At 57.5% G+C, this 15584-nt stretch overlaps 3 protein-coding genes across 4 annotated transcripts in view; 2 read left to right on the forward strand and 1 right to left on the reverse strand.

The window, feature by feature from the left end:
• Positions 1 to 5250: 5250 nt before the first annotated feature.
• RHOD (ras homolog family member D) lies at positions 5251 to 14035 on the forward strand. 2 transcript variants are annotated; one of them, XM_056492028.1, is made up of 6 exons: positions 5416 to 6250; positions 10633 to 12254; positions 12737 to 12824; positions 13017 to 13126; positions 13213 to 13347; positions 13452 to 14035. In XM_056492028.1, the coding sequence occupies exons 2-6, from the start codon at positions 12126 to 12128 to the stop codon at positions 13617 to 13619; spliced, it is 630 nt and encodes a 209-aa protein (XP_056348003.1). In that variant the 5' UTR covers positions 5416 to 6250; positions 10633 to 12125; the 3' UTR covers positions 13620 to 14035. The 2 variants fall into 2 exon arrangements, with proteins under 2 accessions (XP_056348002.1, XP_056348003.1); XM_056492027.1 differs by lacking the exons at positions 10633 to 12254; positions 12737 to 12824; positions 13017 to 13126; positions 13213 to 13347; positions 13452 to 14035 and adding an exon at positions 6516 to 7649 and having other exon boundaries at positions 5251 to 6250.
• On the reverse strand, positions 9394 to 10311 carry LOC130253471 (mas-related G-protein coupled receptor member H-like). Its single transcript, XM_056492060.1, has one exon. It carries the CDS (start codon positions 10309 to 10311, stop codon positions 9394 to 9396), a length of 918 nt encoding a protein of 305 aa, XP_056348035.1.
• Positions 14036 to 14735: 700 nt separating the features above from the next.
• The window catches only part of KDM2A (lysine demethylase 2A), a 33750-nt gene continuing 32901 nt past the window's right edge, over positions 14736 to 15584 (forward strand). Inside the window, exons 1-2 of the mRNA XM_056492070.1 lie at positions 14736 to 14824; positions 15138 to 15165. Of these exons, the coding sequence (XP_056348045.1) occupies positions 14805 to 14824; positions 15138 to 15165 (48 nt within the window). The 5' untranslated portion in view covers positions 14736 to 14804. The remainder of the gene's footprint in view (positions 14825 to 15137; positions 15166 to 15584) is intronic.

Consider the following 15584-nt stretch of genomic DNA (forward strand, 5'->3'; position numbering starts at 1 on the left):
ATAGAAGAAAATCATCGGAGACTTAGAGAGGAAATCAAGGAGGACCTCCTCCAAATTTCAGCCGTACAGATTAGAAACCCTGGCACACAATATAGACGTCCCCCGATGGGGAGAGGAGGTACACTCCCCAGGCTGAGCTATGGTTTTTTCTGAGGGATTGCGGAGAGAACATGAGGAGGTGGGATGGAAAGCACAACGGGTGAGGGATTTGAAGGAAGGCAAGATTGAAAGAGGAAGTTCCACCAAACGGAGAGCTGCTCCTGTTTCTCGTAGCCAAAGTGCCAAACATGATAATGATAATGATAATGACATGTCTGACCCTCTTGAGGGAACCTCTAAGATGTATGCCTCAGAAAAGAAGGATAACCAGGCTTAGAGGGGCCCTCCCTCTAGCCAGGGTGAGGTGAGGGAGAACCGTGATTTTTGGACCGTGTGAATTCGGTGGCCTGGCACATCGAAACCACGGAAGTATAAAGCTTTAGTGGATACAGGAGCACAGTGTACGATAATTCCATCAAGATATGTGGGGGAAGAATCCGTTTCTATTGCTGGTGTGACAAGTGGGTCGCAGGACTTCACCATGGTGGAAGCTGAAGTGAGTTTAACTGGAAAGGATAGGAAGAAACATCTTCTTGTGGCTGGTCCAGAGGTTCCATGAATTTTGGGCATAGATCACCCTTGGAGCGGATATTTTAAGGACCCAAAAGGAGTCAGATGGGCTTTTGGAATAGCAGCTGTGATGGCAGAGCACATCCAGCAATTAAACACCTTGCCTGGACTGTCTGAGAATCCAATTACAGTAGGACTTCTGAAAGGAGAAGAGCAATGAGTACCAATTGCCACTTCGACAGTACATCGCCAGCAATATAGGACAACTCGAGATGCTGTGATCCCCATTCATAACATGATCCGTGAACTGGAGAGCCGAGGGGTGGTCAGCAAAACCCACTCACCCTTCAACAGCCCCATCTGGCTTGTGCGAAAATCTGATGGAGAATGGAGATTGACTGTGGACTATCGTGCCTTGAATGAAGTGACTCCACCGCTGAGCACTGCCGTGCCGGACATGCTGGAGCTGCAGTATGAGCTGGAGTCCAAGGCAGCAAGGTGGTATGCCACCATTGACATCACCAATGCATTTTTCTCCATTCCTCTGGCAGCAGAGTGCAGGCCTCAGTTTGCTTTCACCTGGAGGGGCGTGCAGTACACCTGGAACTGACTGCCCCAGGGGTGGAAACACAGTCCCACCATCTGTCATGGACTGATCCAGGCTGCACTGGAAAAGGGTGAGGCTCCAGAACATCTACAATATATTGATGACATCATCGTATGGGGGAACACAGCAGCGGAAGTGTTTGAGAAAGGAGAAAAAATTATCCAAATTCTCCTGGAAGCCGGCTTCGCCATCAAGAAGGGTAAGGTTAAGGGACCTGCTCGTGAGATCCAGTTCCTGGGAGTGAAGTGGCAAGATGGATGGCGTCAGATTCCTACTGATGTTATTAACAAGATTACAGCTATGTCCCCACCTACTGACAAGAAGGAGACACAATCTTTTCTAGGTGCCATAGGCTTTTGGAGAATGCACATTCCTGAATACAGCCAGATTGTGAGTCCTCTCTACCAGGTCACTCGCAAGAAGAACAATTTCCACTGGGGCTTTGAACAACAACAAGCTTTTGCCCAGATCAAACTGGAGATTTCCCATGCGGTAGCTATTGGCCCAGTCAGGACAGGACCAGATGTGAAGAGTGTACTGTACTCTGCAGCCGGGAACCATGGTTTGTCCTGGAGCCTGTGGCAGAAGGTGCCTGGTGAGACCCGAGGCCGTCCCCTAGGATTTTGGAGCAGAAGTTACAGAGGGTCTGCAGGCAATTACACCCCAACGGAGAAGGAAATTTTGGCCGCCTACGAGGGAGTCCAAGCCGCTTCAGAAGTGATTGGTACGGAAGCACAACTCCTCTTGGCACCCCGACTGCCAGTGCCGGGGTGGATGTTCAGCGGAAAGGTTCCCTCAACCCACCATGCCACCAGTGCCACATGGAGCAAGTGGATAGCCCTCATCACTCAGCATGCCAGAACTGGAAAACTAAATCGCCCTAGGATTTAGGAAATAATTACAAACTGGCCCGAAGATGAAAGTTTCAGTGTCACGGATGAGGAACAAGAACCAGTGACACAGGCTGAAGAAGCTCCACCGTACAACCAGCTACCAGCAGAGGAAGCGTGTTACACCCTATTCACCGACGGTTCCTGTCGTGTTGTAGGGATGAATCGGAGATGGAAAGCAGCTGTATGGAGCCCAACACGACGGGTTGCAGAGGCCACTGAAGGAGAGGGTGGATCAAGTCAGTTTGCTGAACTTAAAGCTATTCAACTGGCCATAGACATCACAGAAAGAGAGAAGTGGCCAAAGATCTATTTGTACACTGATTCCTGGATGGTAGCCAATGCTCTGTGGGGATGGTTGAAGAGATGGAAAGAGGTGAACTGGCAGCACAGAGGAAAACCAATTTGGGCTGCTGAAGAATGGAAAGACATCGCTACTCGGCTAGAGAAATTACCTGTGAAAGTTCGGCACGTAGACGCCCATGTCCCCAGAAGCAGAGCCAATGAAGAGCAGCAAAATAATCAGCAGGTAGATCAAGCTGCAAAGATAGGGGTGTTGAAGATAGACCTTGACTGGGAGCACAAGGGAGAGTTGTTCTTAGCACGATGGGCCCATGATGCCTCGGGTCATCAGGGCAGAGATGCCCCCTATAAGTGGGCACGAGACCGAGGGGTGGATCTAACCATGGACAGCATCGCCCAGGTTATCCACGACTGTGACACGTGCTCTGCCATTAAGCAGGCGAAGCAGGTGAAGCCCCTCTGGTATGGGGGGCGATGGTCTAAGTACAAGTACGGAGAGGCCTGGCAGATTGACTATATCACACTGCCTCAGACCCGCCAGGGTAAACGTTATGTACTGACTGTGGTGGAAGCCACAACTGGATGGTTAGAGACTTATCCAATGCCTCATGCTACAGCCCACAACACCATCCTGGGCCTTGAAAAGCAGGTCCTTCGGAGGCATGGTACCCCTGAGAAAATTGAATCAGACAATAGGACTCATTTTAAGAATAACCTCAATAATACTTGGGCTAGAGAACATGGCACTGAGTGGGTGTACCACATCCCTTACCATGCACCAGCTGCAGGTAAAGTGGAAAGGTACAATGGATTACTGAAAACCATCTTGAAGGCATTGGGTGGGGGTCTTTTAAAAACTGAGAACAACATCTAGCAAAGGCTACTTGGTTAGTTAACACCAGAGGTTCCACCAACGGAGCAGGTCCTGCCCAGTCTGACTCCCTTAATATAGTGGATGGAGATAAAGTCCTAGTGGCCCATGTCAGAGGTCTGTTAGGAAAGGCAGTATGGGTTAATCCCGCCTTGAGTACAGGCAAACCCATTTGTGGGATTGTCTTTGCTCAAGGACCAGGATGCACGTGGTGGATAATGCAGGAAGATGGAACAACACAATGTGTACCACAGGGAGATCTGATTGTGGGGTGAGACAGAAAGAAATATGTAAGTGTTGATGGACTGAATAAGTGAAATGGAAGTTTTTTTGTTTTGTTTTGTTTTTATTTATTTTATTAAGTTTTTGAGTCTGTTCACGATACGGAGATAAGAGGTGGAATGTCCTGGGGTGATGTCGCAATGCTCTGTATCCCAGAATCGTGTGTTGCCCATGCCTAGAGAGTTTGTTTTATCTAGCCAGGCAGCACCACCCCCTCCCCCCGGGCAAGAGTTTCTGCCGGCCGGCCGGCAAATACCCCCCCTTGGCTTGCTGCTTGCTGCTGCTTCTGCTTGCCGCTTGCAAACCCCCCTGCTTCTGCGCTTTTTCTGCCGTTTTTGCTTTACTTTTTCTTCCCTTATTAGCTACCAATACCTGATCCTGGGCGGCCTGAACATCAAGGAACCCCGGACTCTGCACCATCGTGACAAGAAATACGCGTTCCTGCCCTTCCCAGCACCGGCTGCATCCACTCGGGACGGGTGAAGTTTTCTGCATCACCCGCGGCTGTTCTTTTCTCTTGTTAGGGAGTGGTTTTTTTCTGTGTGTTTTGCTAAATAAACAAGTTTTTTCCATTTTACCTCTGAGGAAGTTCTTCCCGAACCCGTAGGTGGGAGGGGAGGAGTTTTTGGGGGTTTGTTTTGGGGGCAGAGCTCCTTTGGAGATTTTCCCCTAATTTCTCCTAAACTGGGACAACCCTCAACCTCTTCCTCTTTACCCCAGCCATGCTAACTTCCAGCACAATCCTCTTCATTAAGGTCAACTGTGACTCCCATGAGCGACAACCCAAGAGACCTGACATCGTTATCCTCCTCACTGTGCTCTCCGTCCTCCTCTTTGCTCTCCCACTCGGCCTCTGCAATTTCCTGAAGCAGCTCAATTACATCGTTCTGTCCTCCCAGGTTGTATTGCAGTTCACCTGCATCCACAGCAGCACCAAACCCATCATCTAATTATTGGTGGGAAGCTGCTGGAGACACTGCTCCATGCTGTCCCTAAGGAAGGCTCTCCACAGGGTGTTTGGGGAGCTGAAACAAAACCCTGCCTGCAGCAATGATGCTGACATGGACACAGGGGTCTGAGCCTGTTGATCCCTTCCCCTGCTCTGCTGAAGGACCCTGGGACAGTGGCTCTGGGTTTCCTTGAGTCACCTGAGCTAGGAACTCTCCCATTTACTCCACTCAGAGGATCCTTGAAGGCTGACAGCTCCTGGGCCAACTCTCCCACTCCTCGAGGCTCAACTCTTCACCTGGTGAGGAGCTGCAAATGCATCCAGAATGATCCTTTCACTGCCTTTGAGGGCGATTTTGCACAGGGATCTTGCAGTGACTGTCTGAGTCCACACACTTGTCATATTTCCTGTTGCATTGACTGGATTTTCTTTGTAAAGATTTTTTCCCTTGGTGTGCCTGTGCAGTCAGGGCTGGAGTGAACCTGGCCACTGAACTCCGTTGTGCTGACGCTTGATATTAAATCTGGTTTTTCACTGATCCCCTTGGCGGTGATATTTTCATGGATCTCAAACACTCCTTTGGAACACTCCCGCGGTGGAATCCCGCAGGAGAAGGAGCAGGGGCATGTGGGAGGAATGCTCTGAGTGGAGCACACGGGAGCAGGGTTTTCCTCCTCCCTCCCGGGTGCTAGAACACCATGGCCAGGAGGGGCAGGGACACTGCCGGCAGTCCCGGGTGGAGCGGGGCAGGAGCCGGGCTGCTGGAGGAGATGGGTTGCCCCGGGGGAGGAGGGGCCTGGGTGTCGTAGGGGTCTGGAGAGGTGAAAACAAAGTCGGAGCGGGTCTGCATGCTGCCGATCCCAAATCTCCCCACTGGAGGACAGCAGAGCCCGGCAGACGGTGCTCGGAGCAGAGAAGCCGCCGCCGGTCGGGAAACCTGCGGGATGGGAGAGGATGAGGTGAGGATGGAGAGCGGGGAGGGTGAGCAGGGATGAGGATGGGATGGGACAGGCAGCAGGAAAGAGGAGCCGAGGTGAGGATGGGATTGGGATAGAGCGAGGAAGCTCAGCTAAGCGTCCTTTGGCCAAGGGGAGGTTTTGGCAATGATCCCGGAGCTCTTCCCAGAATGCGAAACGATTCTGACAAGCAGCCAGGCTGCCTTACCAGTACTGCCAGCACTGCCAGCACTGCCAGCACTGCCAGCATTCCAGTGCCACCAGCACCACCAGCATCTCCCTGCTGCTGGAGGGACAATGACCGCTCAGGGAAGAAAAACGAGGAATGGTAAACATCTGTCAGGAGAGGAAAGGCACTTGGACAATGGGACATTGTGCAGGGAAGTGGAGTGTTTCTCATCAAGAAGAAACGAGCAGCCAATTGCAAAATTTTGTCTGTGGAGCATCTGGCAAAAACCACTTCCGTAGTGGACAAAACAACAAAAAAAAAAATCCTAACAAATTACTCCACAGAAGTGGAGCTCTGACGTAGCCAAAGATGCAACTTCCGACTGCCCAATGACTGCACCAAGTCTTGGGGAGCAATACCAGAATAGGGCATGGACAGCAGCTGGTACGACAGGACTGGGGAGCTCCTGGTGATCTGAACACTTTCTCCTTCTTCATACTACTGATCTGGGAGGATCCACTTTAGGATATTGACCCCAAAGATGCAAGAGCTACCAGGAAGCACCACTGATCTGCACAGACCCCCTTTTCCTGCTGCTGCTCCACAGTAAACAGGTCAGTGGAATGTTTTCTTTCCCCCCTCCCCCACCTTCCTCTCCTCCAGCAACTGCTTGTCCCTGACACCCTCTCCTGGTGACCAAAGTGTCCTCCCCAGATCCCCCACCCTCTGCCCTGTGCTTCCCTTCCTCATCCCCTGCTGAACATCCCAACCATGTCACCTCCCTCTCCCACCCCACCATTTCCAGCATTCTCCTCCCCTGCACATCTCACTCCTCCCCTGCACATCTCACTCCTCCCCACCAAATCCTTCCCACTGCAGGGAGCTGCTCAGCAGCTGTGTCATCCCTTCCTGGATTCTCCAAGCACTGACTCCCATCCACGCTGACCACAGCCTGGGGCTACATCCCACTGCCTGCCCAGTGTCCATCCATGGAGGTGACCACCGTGTCCACATCTCCTGCCTCACCCACTGAAGGAGACGATCTCTGTGAGATAGATGTCATTGATGTGGCTGTGGATGGTGTCACGCTGCTCATCTGCCTCTGTGGGCTGGGTGGAAATGGAGCTGTCCTCTGCTTTCTCCAAAGGAATCCTAAAACCTTATACATCCTCAACCTGGCCTTTGCCAACTTCGCTTTCCTCCACTTTGCGGTCCCCTCCTCCCTGCTCTACCTGCTGGAGGACGCGTCCTGCTCCATTGTCGTGTCCCTGAAGTACCTGAGGTCCCTTCTCCTGCTGTCCCTGTTCTCCTACAACCTGGGGCTGTACCTGCTGACAGCCATCAGCATTGACAGGTGCACATCCATCCTCTGCCCACTCTGGCACCGCTGCCGCCGTCCCCAGCGCCTGTCCTGGGTGGTGTGTGCCCTGCTCTGGGCACTCTCCATCGCTGTCATTGTCACAGTTACTTCCCTGTGCCTGTCACAGGAGCACGAGCACTGCCAGGTGTCCCTCATCTCCATGTACACCCTCAACCTCTTCCTCTTTACCCCAGCCATGCTCATTTCCAGCACAATCCTCTTCATTAAGGTCAAGTGCGGCTCCCATGAGCGACAACCCAAGAGACTCGACATTGTTATTTTCCTCGTTGTGCTCTTCTTCCTCCTCTTTGCTCTCCCCCTCAGCCTCTCCAACTTCCTGCAGCAGCTTGATTACACGGTTGTGTCCTCCCAGGTTGTTTTCCTGCTCACCTGCATCCACAGCACCATCAACCCCTTCATCTACTTCCTGGCAGGGAGCTGCTGGAGCCGCTGCTCCGTGGGGTCCCTCCGGCTCTCCCTCCAGAGGCTCTTTGAGGAGCCAGAAGAAAGCAATGCCCATGGCATTGATCCTGACATGGACACAGCTGTCCCAGCTTGCTGATCCCTTCCACTGCTCTGCTGAAGGACCCCGGGACAGTGTCTGAGGGCTTCCTCGAGTCATTTGATTAATAAATAGCCGTGGTATCACCCTCCCTGTGGTGCTGTAATCCTGCAGGAGAAGGGAGCAGGGGCAGTGCCAAGGGCAGTGTGAGAGGGATGCTCTGCAGGGAGCACGGCTTTCCTCCTCTCTCATGGGTCCTAGAACACTATTCCCCAAAAGGGGTCATGCCTCAGAGCGCTGTGATCCCAAAAGTCCCCCTGGCACCTGGTTCCTGCATCCCACTGCAGTCTGAGATCAATAAACGGCATCGTGAACCCCGAGCTGCCTTTGCCCCCTCTGCCAGCGCTCCCCGGGTTCCCCAGGCTACTGCTGCCACACAGGAATGTGGCTGGAGGAAGGGGACACATCCGTGGGTTGTGCTACCTGGAGCAACCACGATCCCGAGTGCCCAGAGCTGGGCTGGCACCAGCACAGCCAGCAGGGACAGGACGGCCCAGGGGCTCAGCATTCCCACCTGGCTGCTCCCAGAGTGTCACAGCAGAGATCTGCCCCAAGGCCTTTAATTTTTAAGTTTGTGAGTCGGGTGCAAAAGACTCTCTGCATTCAGGAATTCTTCCTCTCCTCTGCCTTCAGCTGCTCCCTCAGCGGGCTTGGATGGTGCAGCAGCAAGGACAGGAGGCGGCTGCGGTCCTCAGCACGGTCACCCCCTGCCAGGAGCAGGGTGACATCTGTGTTTGTCACCACGGGCTCCAAGGGGCATCACTCGCCTCCCTCCCTGTGCTTTTCCTGAGGTCACCAGCCCCACCACATCCCACATCTTTCCTTCAGCCCCACCACATCCCACACCTTCCCACTACGTCCAACGCCTGCCCACAATCCCGCCATGTCCCAAACCCACCCACAACCTCCCATACCGCTCCCCCTCTCAGCCCACCCACCTCCCGTCCTTCCCATCCCTCCCAGCCCCGTGCCTGACGCTCCAGTCCCTCCCCATGGGATGCTCCCCCCAGGATGCCCCATGCGGTTTTCGGGGACTGTTTCTCTGGGAGATTCTCCTCCAGAGCAGCTTCACCCGTGGTGTCCCGCCCCCCAGCCTCCCTTGGAGAGGGACAAGAGGCGACAGCGGGATGTATCCAGGAGCTTTTATTGGGGCGGAGGAGCGAGGAATGGCCAGGAGCGGGGCACTGCCGGGGATACCGGGAGGAGCGGGGCAGGAGCGGGGCTGTCAGGGAGGAAGGCGGCCCCAGGGGGGGATCCGGCACCTAAGCGTGGATCGGGAAGGGTCTGGGTGCCGGCAATCCCAAATATTCCCATCGGAGGGCAGCACAGCCCGACGGCCGCGCTCCGGGTGGATCGGACGCCAGCTGGGAAACCTGCGGGACGAAAAGGATTGGACGGAAGGGACGGGACGGGACGGGACGGGACTGGACGGGATGGCATGGCATGGAGAAAAGAGCAGAGATAGGAATGGGAAGCAGCATGGGGATAGGATGGGGACAGGCAACAGTGAAGGGGAGTCGAGATGAGGATGGTTTAGGGATTGGACTGGGGTGGGAATTCTGGTGGGACGAGGATGCAATAGGGATAGGGATAGGGATAGGGATAGGGATAGGGATAGGGATAGGGATAGGGATAGGGATAGGGATAGGGATAGGGATAGGGATAGGGATAGGGATGAACACAACATCATGGATCAGTGGGATGGGAAAAGCTATGGGATGCATCCTGACTCACAGCTGAAGGAGGATGATCTGCAGGCCTGGCTGGGAGCAATGATGGGCAGCTGAGCATGAAGGCAGCATGGGCAGCACAGCCAGAGGGACCACAGTGACCTCTCAGCTGGAGACTGTGGTGATCCCTGTCTCCTCAAAGACCCTCCGGAAGGCGGCCTGGAGGGATGTGACAGAGCAGTGCCTCCAGCCGCTCCCCACCAAGAAGTAGATGAAGGGGTTGATGCTGCTGTTGATGCAGGCAAGCAGGAAAACCAGGTGGGAGTACTCAACTATGTAATCAAGCCGCCGCAGGAAATTGCGGAGGCTTAGGGGCAGTCCAAAGATGAGGAAGAAGAGCACAGTGAGGAAGATAACGATGTAGAGCCTCTTAGGCTGACGTCTCTTGGAGCCACACAGGACCTTGATGAAGAGGATCACATTGGAGATTACCATGGGTGGAGCAAAGATGAGAAAGTTGAGGGCATACATGGAGATGAGAGCCACCTGGCAGTGCTTGTGCCTCTGTGGCAGGCACAGGGAGGTCACCACCACCATGACAGTGATGGAGAGTGCCCAGAGCAGGGCACACACCACCCAGGACAGGTGCTGGGGACGGCGGCAGCGGTACCAGAGGGGGAAGAGAATCGAGCTGCACCTCTCGATGCTGATGGCTGTCAGCAGGAACAGCCCCATGTTGTAGGAGAACTGGGACAGCAGGACAAGGGACTCCAGGTGCTTCAGGGACAGGACAGTGGAGCAGGACACATCATACATCAGGAAGAGCACGGAGGAGGGGACTATGAGGAGGAGGAAGGTGAAGTCGGCCACAGCCAGGTTGAGGATGTAGACGGTGATGGGGTTCCTGCGGATGTGGAATCCAAGGAGCCAGAGGACAGCCCCATTCCCAACCAGCCCACAGAGGCAGATGAACAGTGCGACACCGTCTATGGCCGCATCGGTGACATTGATCCCACAGGAATCATCTCCTTCACTGTCTGTCACGGGAGATGAGGGAGGTGGGGAGGTCAGGCTCAGCTCCATGGTGGAGGGTGGGATGTGGTCCCCAGCTGTGGTCAGAGCAGAGGGGAATTAGTGGGACCCCAGAGGATCCCATGACAGGGGGAGGGGTCCTGGCGGGCTGGCACAGCAGGGCTGGGGACAGGGAGGCCATGGGATATCCAGGGGTGAGGTGAGGGCGGAGGGAGGGTTGGATCAATTCAGTCATCCCGATTGAGGACAGCCACGGGAGAGGTGAGAGGGGATTTGGGGACATCCAGGGAGACACAAGCAGTACCCAGGGCTGGACTCTGGTCCCAACCCCCTACCTTTCCTTTGGGCCAACCTGTTGGTGTCTCCGAGCAGGGCACGCTCCTTCCCTCCGGTGCTCAATCTTCTCCAGTGAGGAAAATTGGCGTCTCACATCCTCAGAAGCTCCAAGCAGCCAATTTGTCCCCAGATAAAGCAGCTTTTTGGGGCGTTTCTGCACAATCATGGATCAGGCACAGAGCACTGGGCAGTTGCACACAGGCTGCCTCTTCTCCCATCAAAAGTCTGTTGGTCTTGCGGGAAAGGAAATGTATTGTCCGAGCGAATACCCCAGAGGACGAACACTGCAGCAGCTGCATCTCGCTGTGAAAGAATCTTGATGCTTTTACAATTCAACCTGATGTCTCATTAGACTGGTAATTGCCACCTTCCTAATTGTTTGATGGTGCTCAAGCCTCCTCTCCCCATCCTACCCCGATGCTGGCATCCTTCTGAGATTGTTCATTACTGCGTGCATTTGCCTCCAGCCTCCCAGCGTGAGAATCCCTCTCCTCCAGCTTCATCCTGCATCAGGCCTGGGTGTCAATTGGGAATTTGTCTGAGCCCTCACTTTGGATCCACTCCAGCTGGTCTGGAGGCTCCAGAGCCCTTCTGGACAGACTGATAGCCCCTGAGAGAGCCTGGAGAGGCTGGTGGCAGATGAGGAGATGGCAGGGGACAACAAACACGACCCCACATCCCTCCCTGCAACCCTACACCAGAAGCACCCATTCACCCCCACCAAAGTTTTGGGGTGACAGAAGAGGGACTGGACTGGACTGGACTGGAGAGAGTCTTGGGGACATCTAAGCAGGGGCATCACTGGGGGACATCACTGATAGGATGGCATGTCCCCGAGCAAAGCAGCGTGTCACAGCCTGTGCCAGCTGTGCTGGAATCACTAGGAAAAGGCAGGAGGCTGGTGGGCACCCCCTCACCCAGGTGCTGCTGGAGACAGAGACTCCTGGCAGGGCAGGGCTCAGCATGGCACCGCAGGGGTGTGACAGCAGGGGTGGCAGTGACAGCGGGGCCAGGGCAGTGAGTCACCCCCTCCGTGCCTCCCTCCACCCCTGGACTTTGCCTCCCGCGGATGCTCGCGGCAATAAATCCCGGGCTCGGAGGCGGGAATGCGGCGTTGGGGAGGGCGCGGGGGTCCCATCCCAGGGGTGTGGGGGATCTGCACGCAGAGTGCACGAGTGGGATTGCCATGGGCAGTGGGATTGCCATGGGCAGTGGGATCACGAGTGGGATGAGGATGAGAGCGCGCCAGAGGCAGCGGGCAGGAGTGCGAGGGAGCGTCACACGGGCAGGCAGGACATGCAGGTGGCAGTGTGACGCTTGTGACGCCGCGAGGACCTGCCGGGAGAAGGTCACCTGTGAGCCGGGGCACCTGTACGTGTGTCGCCACCGCTGCCACCGCCGCGGCCCCAGCCCGGCGGCGGGCGGGGTGACAGCCGCACCCTGGACCGGGCGGGTGCTGCCCGCCCCCCTGTCCCCATCCCTGCCTCCGCCGAGGCCACTCGGGCTCCGTGGCCCCACCGGACACCCCCATGCAGCAGGAGCCGGGGGAACAGAGCCCAGGAGCCCCCGAAACCGAGGTCAAGGCTGTCGTCGTGGGGGATGGCGGCTGCGGGAAGACGTCACTGCTGCTGGCCTTCGCCAGGGGAGACTTCCCCAAGGTACCGGGATTCCTGTCCCCTGGCTGGTGGGTGGCTGTCACCGTGCGGGAGCGGTGACAGGCAAAGGGCGCCGATGGGACACGGTGGCGGCAGCGGGGCCGTTTGGAGAGGGACATGGGGACAGGGGGCAAGAGGTGGCCCAGCCTGGGGCTGGTGGGGCTCTGTGACACCTCTGCTTCTCATGGTCACCGGGTGGGGAGCAGGATTTGTCCCTTAGTGAGGGAACTCCGGGAGTGCAGGGGAGGGGGGCAGCCACAGAGACCCCTGTCCTGAATCCCCCGTGGGATATCCATGATGCTCTGTATTGTCGTGGGATGGTGGACAAAGGTGCTTCCCATCCCACTGCCCCAGGGAGGAAGCAGCATTTCCTCCTCCCTTGTTCTCTCCCTGTGCCCTGTTCTGTCCCCACTGGGGTCCCCTCCATCTCTGTCCCCCACAGCTCCCTCTGTCACCTCTATCACTCTTTCACTTTCTCCTGTCAGGTCTATGTCCCCACCGTGTTCGAGAAGTACACAGCGTCTCTCCAGGTTGCCGGCAAGCCCGTGAAGATCCACCTGTGGGACACTGCAGGTAGGACAGGATGAGCAGTGCCCCCCACTCTCCCACCCGGGCTTTTCGGGGTGTCCCACATGCCTGATCGTGCCTTGGCGGGGTGTCCCCGTGCCATGACCGTGGGAGAGCCGGGATTAACCCACAGCCGTCACAGCTGTCGCTTTCATGGTCCCACACTGGTGTGTAATGGTTTTCTTCTCCGCCCGGCAGGACAGGAAGACTACGACAGGCTTCGCCCTCTGTCCTACTCAGATGCCAACGTTGTCCTTATATGCTTTGATGTCACCGACTCCAACAGCTTCGACAACATCCTAACGAAGGTAACGGAGCCCCGTGGGTGCGTCTGTCCCCTGTCCCCGTCCCTGGGTGACACGTGCCCATCCCTGGGTGACATGTTTCGTCACAGTGGTACCCAGAGGTGAACCACTTCTGCAAGGGGGTCCCCGTGCTGCTGGTGGGCTGCAAGACGGACCTGCGGCAGGACCAGGAGGTGCTGCAGAAGCTGAAGGACGGGCGGATAGAGCCCGTCTCTCGCCAGCAGGTGGGTGTCACCTCCCGGTGGGACGGGACGGGACAAGGGTGGCCCCCAGCATGGGATCGTGCGGCGGCGGGGTCCCAGGGGAGTCTGACTGTGTGTCCCCGCAGGGAGAGGCCATGGCCCGGCAGGTCCGCGCCGTGTCCTACATGGAGTGCTCGGCCAGGTACCAGGATAACGTCGGGAACATCTTTGAGACAGCCTGCAGTGCCGCCATCAGTGCCGCCCGCCGGAGGCAGCGCAAGACGAGACCCAGGAGGGTCTGCGTGCTGCTCTGAGCCCCCCGGCTCGGCACAGCCCCCCGGGATCTCCTGCCGTTCCCAGGCTCCGACCGCACCGCGGCTGCTGCCGCGGCTCTGCCTCCACCCCCAGAATGCCGCTGCCGCCCTCCCGGCCCGCGGCTGGCGCTGCTGGTCACCGTGGGGGGACAGCAGGAAAGCATTGTAGCATGAAGAAACTGTCACTGGATCCCAGAGTCCTGTGACTTTCCCATAAGGAATCCCAGCATGCTGTCTCTGTCCCACCAGGAATCCCAGCATCCCATCCTACCATATGTGCCAGCATCCCCTGCCAGCCGGGCTCTGGGAGCAGAGAACTGATTTGGGGGCTCCCCTTCCCGCTGGCAGGCCAGCGCCGGAGGGTGACACGGGGTGACTGCGGGGTCATCTTCTGCCATTAAAGTGACACAAAACTCGTCAGTGTGACACGGTCCCTGGGGCAGGAGCAACCCCTGCACGGCCTGGGGGACTCCGGGTGGGTGTCGGGGGCACGGGGGTCCCACCATGGGCCTGGGGTGGATGAGAGGCTACCAGCATGGGGTCACCTGCTGATTTTGGGTTGAAGTGTGTGTGAGCACGTGTCCAGATTTTTGCCGCACGTACAGGTCAGTAGGGGTACCGTTTATGACCATATGTATAGTTACATGTATATGTTTTTACACACATATTAATATATAATGCATATGTAACTATATGGTTGATGTATAACCACCCGTATCGCTATATTTATTATATATATCACTGCATATAGCTCGGTTATAACTATCTATATAACTATATATAGTTTATAAAAGCGTTGTTAATATCTACAGTATATAACTAAGGAGCTGAATGTAATTACGTAGGTGCATGCAGGTACGTGCTCGCGTCGCTGCATTCAGACCTCCACACAGGCGTGCACAGCCGTGCGGGGATCCCGAGGAGCCTCACGGCGGATCACGAACCCCCCAAAATCCCACCGGGGATCCCCCTCCGCAGCCCCGGCCGGGGGCGTGGCCACGCGTGGGGCGTGGTTTGGTCGGGAGTGGGCGTGGCCGCCCTGAGCCGCGCGCGCGCGGGGCGGGGAGGGGCCGGGCTGGGGAGTACTCGGCGCACGCGCGGCGTGCGGGCGCGGGGGGGGGAGCTCCGTGCGTGCGGCGCGTGCGCGCGGCGTCGGTGTGTATGTGAGGCTCTGACGGGTTCAAAATGGCGGCGGCGGCTCCTGTGTGAGGAGGGGGAACGGCGTTCCGGCCGGGGGGCGGCGGCGCCGGGGGGGCACCGCGCGGGCGGACGGGGCGGGCGGCGCCGGCTCGGCACTCGGCGGCGCGGGGGGGTGCAGTAGTGGTGGTGGCGGCGGCGGCGGTGGTGGCGGGGGGACGCGGGCCGCGGCGGCGGGGGGCGGCCGGCGGGGCTGTCAGCGCCCGCTGCCCGCGCCGGGAGCGGCGGGGCCGGAGGCGCGGCGGGTCCGGGACGCGATCGCTGCTGACCGGGGGGTTCCTCCTCCTCTGTCTGTTCTGTTCCCCCCTGTGCCGGCGGTAGAAGAGGACAAAGGCGCAGGAGAGACCTGGTGAGCACCGCCGGGGTCAGCGGCGACCCCCGAGTTCGTGCGGGGCCCCGGAGCGCGGCCGGGCGGGAGCGGGCGCGGGCGGGTCTCCCCTTGCCGGGCCCCGGGAGGCCGAGTCGGGAAGTTGAGGAGGGGGCGGCGGGTGCTGGCTGACAGCTCCCCGGGGACCCTCCCGTGCTGCCGCGGCGGGGGCGGGCTGGGGTGGCCCGGCGGGCCGGGGGTGGCCGCCTCCCCCGCGGCGGGGCGGGCGCGCTGCGCTCCGGTTGCCCGGTTGTTTATAAACAGAGTTCAGCAAGTGTGGGGAAAGTGCTTCCCTCGGCCGGGCCGGGAGTCCTGGTGCCGTGGTTCCAAGGGAGGAGGGGGTCGGGAAGGTGCTGGCGGGACTGGGAATGCTCTGCTATCGAAGCCGGGGGTCGGGGAGG

Source organism: Oenanthe melanoleuca, chromosome 5 (assembly GCF_029582105.1).
Source record: "Oenanthe melanoleuca isolate GR-GAL-2019-014 chromosome 5, OMel1.0, whole genome shotgun sequence".
NCBI classification, from domain to species: domain Eukaryota; kingdom Metazoa; phylum Chordata; class Aves; order Passeriformes; family Muscicapidae; genus Oenanthe; species Oenanthe melanoleuca.